A 3,288-nucleotide genomic window follows, 5' to 3' on the forward strand; every position below is an offset into this window, starting at 1 on the left:
ATCCCTCCCCCAGTTGAGCCGCCTCATACATCTCCAGACCAAGCCAGGGCCATAATCTCCATACACTCTAGAAAAGCTATAATAAACTAGCCTCCACATCTAGTCCAAACGTTCTTTAATTCTTCCACAGCAGTCTCCATCTTGAGCTCAGATCAGCCTTGTTCATCATCAGCCTAGTCTCGGTTGCAATCTGCCGACCTTCGTTCTTGCCATCCTTCCCAAACTACTTATACAGCAGTATCTGTCGTTACTACTTGCCCTTCGTTGTTATCATCACTGTTTTAGCCATCTGTTTACGTTTACATACTTCCTTCCTACTTACCAAACAATTCACAAACTCCCATCACCTACCTTTCTCGGCTGTAAGTTGCGCTTTCCTTTTAAGTCGAGGAGTCGGCAGTTTTGAACCAAGCGCCTCCAACGTCACTACCTTTCTTGGAAAGCACTTGCCACGATAGTTTCAAACGTTCCTTTTTGTTTTACGACCATCTCCTGCCCATCATATCTGAGATCAACCAAGACATATAAACAGACACTTCGCACCATCCGAGTTCTGTTCTTCCATCTTCTCTCATTCATCGCTCTTACACCCAGCCACACCTACAACTTCCATCACCCGCTATCACTTATACCAAATTTCTCTGTATTCAATCATTGTCTTACACTATCACCAGAGAATTATCAGCCCGTTACGTTTCAACCGGTAGGTCCATCCAAACAACGCTAATTCCCTTGCCCGTGAAAGAGGCTGGCTAACACAAACAGACGCCCTCTACAGAATCACTAGCAAGCCTCTCCCTCAGGAACCGCCATCATGACATCTTTCATGCCCAGGCCTATGGCTGGTCCCAGCCAGACCATCGAACTAGCTCGTGCGGCCGCTGGCTGTGTCAGTCGCGTGGCAGATGCACCGGCTGGCATCCCCGAAGGATGGCCCCAAGCTCTCCCTGAGTTGATGGCTTGGTCCGGTTCTCAGTTCGCGGATGAGTCGGAGTACATCCACACTTTGAGTGAATCGGATGTAAAGGAAGCTGAAAGCGCCCTACAGTCTTTCAAAGGTACGTTTCTTGAGCCTCCCCTGTCGTGGCGTCCGGGATGTGGCTCACACCAAACAGCATTGGGGCTCGATGGGGATTGTGTATCCCGAGACAACTTCCCCCTTCCCACTTTAGGATCCCGCCTGGATCGCATTCGCCGAGACGTTCATCAAGGCAAGGGTTTCGGTGTCATCCGTGGCTTAGATCCTCAGAAGTACTCTGTCGAAGACCTGACAGTGCTGTATCTTGGCATCCAGTCATACATCGCCAACCACCACGGCCGCCAGGACCGAAAAGGCAACATGCTGGGTAAGTATTCACCGTTCCGAGATGGATCCTTGTTTGTTCGTGACGAGTATTGACGTCTTTTCAGTTCACATTGTTGCCGACAACTCTTCCCAGCTCAAGGCTGGTCACCATCGTCATTCCACTTCCCCCATTGTAAGTACATGTTCCTCTGTCGTCTCGGTCACAAGTTCAGACGCTAACTTGCATTCCAGACTTTCCACAATGAGGAAGCCGGTGATGTTGTGAGCTGGCTCACTCGCAGCACGGCTGTCTCGGGAGGCAAATGCATCATCGCATCGGCCTACACTGTCTACAATGTTCTTGCCGCCAGTCGCCCTGACATGATCCGCACACTGTCTCGCTCTGACTGGCCATTTGCCCTGTAAGTAGCCGCACATGATCACCTGTGTTTTCTTCTTTCCCTTGTATCATTGATAGACGAAGAGTACATCAACTGACCTGTGATGCTGGGATAGGCCTCGCTTCCAATGCCGCCCTGTCCTCTTCCACCATGATGGAAGAGTGATTATGAACTTCGGGAGGGTAGCCCTGACAGGGAATGCGGTCCACCCACGACCTAGCAATCTCCCCACCGTTACCCCACGCCAGATGGAAGCTTTGGATTCCATCGAGAACATTGCCAAAGCGACTCAATTGGAGATCAGTACCCGGGCAGGTGACATTCACTTCATCAACAACCTCACCATCTTGCATCGCCGCGAAGGTTTTGTCAATGGTGAGGGAGCTCAAGAGCGCCGTCACTTGGTACGCATGAGACTTCGAGACAGCCAACTGGGATGGAATCTTCCCGCGGATCTTAGACGGGAGTGGGAAGACGCCTTCAACGAGGAGGCGCCCAAGATCTGGCACGTTGAACCCATGCCAGATGGCTTCTTTCCCCTCAGGTCTCAGGCCAACTAAGCTTGCGCCTGCAGCCAACACGATAGTGGGGTCGAGCATGCATACGCATACATGAACACAGCTCGGCAAACATAACGAGATCATCAAGCGCTTGTCGACATTGGATTAAAGGGCGCATAAGAAAGGCAAGGGGGCGTCTGAGGATAATGGAAGGAAAGGGGCGCAAAAGTTATGCTTACATGGTCATGGTTTAATGACTATTACATTCGGGTATTGAGTATGTTTTATTTCGGTGTCACGGTCGAGGAAAAGCAACAGGCATTGTTTTCTGTCTTGGGCGAACCTGGCTATTGGTATCTGTTTTTTTAAGATGGCAGGATGGGCAGAGCAGGCTGCAAAGCCGAGGATTAATACCTTTATTGAGTTTGTATCAGTTTGTACAGAACAGTAACCTAAGGATAGGTAGCTATTAGGTGAATACATGGAATCGCATGCATAGATCGAGATGTTCAGGAACAAACAAGCTGTCAAAGTGAGATCTGACAAGTGACAGGGGCCAACAGCCCCAACCTGACCCAGCTGACACATGGGCATGGGCGGACCCATGTTGAATGCTGGATGATGTCCACCTTGGCTCATGTCAAAAGGTGGATTACGGGTCCGCGAATTAATCGGGAATCTGTGGAGGCCTTTACCAACTGAAAGGGAGCCTAGTGATTTACGGATCCGAAGAGTATCTCGCCTTGCACAAATTACGGGATAGCTACGGTAGAGCAATGCGATCTGCAAAGAGTACCGAGGGTGAAACTCACGCTATGACACGTCGTGTCATAGAGTAGCGATGAGATGGATCAGAGGAAAGAAGACAAGACAAGAGACGAGATCAGATCGGAGACATGAAAAAAAGTGATAGAGTACCGATGGCTACGAGCAGGTCAGACAGGAGAATGAGGCTGGCGGAAAGTTGAAAGTTGACATGGGCATGGGCATACCGTAAAAGCGTAGGTAACCTGCCTGGGTTGGGTTGGCTAGGCTAGGCTCTGGTGATCACCATGGACATGGAGATCATGGTGAGCAGGGATAATACGCCTCACTAGGGTGT

The 3,288-nt window shown here is 50.2% G+C and overlaps 1 protein-coding gene across 1 annotated transcript; it reads left to right on the plus strand.

Annotated features, from left to right (window-relative positions):
• Positions 1-814: 814 nt before the first annotated feature.
• On the plus strand, positions 815-2,246 carry B0J16DRAFT_377354 (uncharacterized protein; the record flags this gene model as incomplete). The annotated part of the gene is made up of 5 exons (XM_046130836.1): positions 815-1,058; positions 1,116-1,346; positions 1,411-1,478; positions 1,538-1,707; positions 1,802-2,246. The coding sequence occupies 5 exons, from the start codon at positions 815-817 to the stop codon at positions 2,244-2,246; spliced, it is 1,158 nt and encodes a 385-aa protein (XP_045988530.1).
• Between the last annotated feature and the right edge of the window lie 1,042 nt (positions 2,247-3,288).

This window comes from Fusarium flagelliforme (genome assembly GCF_020744385.1).
Source record: "Fusarium flagelliforme strain FIESC 12 MPI-CAGE-AA-0113 chromosome Unknown B0J16scaffold_1, whole genome shotgun sequence".
NCBI lineage: Eukaryota > Fungi > Ascomycota > Sordariomycetes > Hypocreales > Nectriaceae > Fusarium > Fusarium flagelliforme.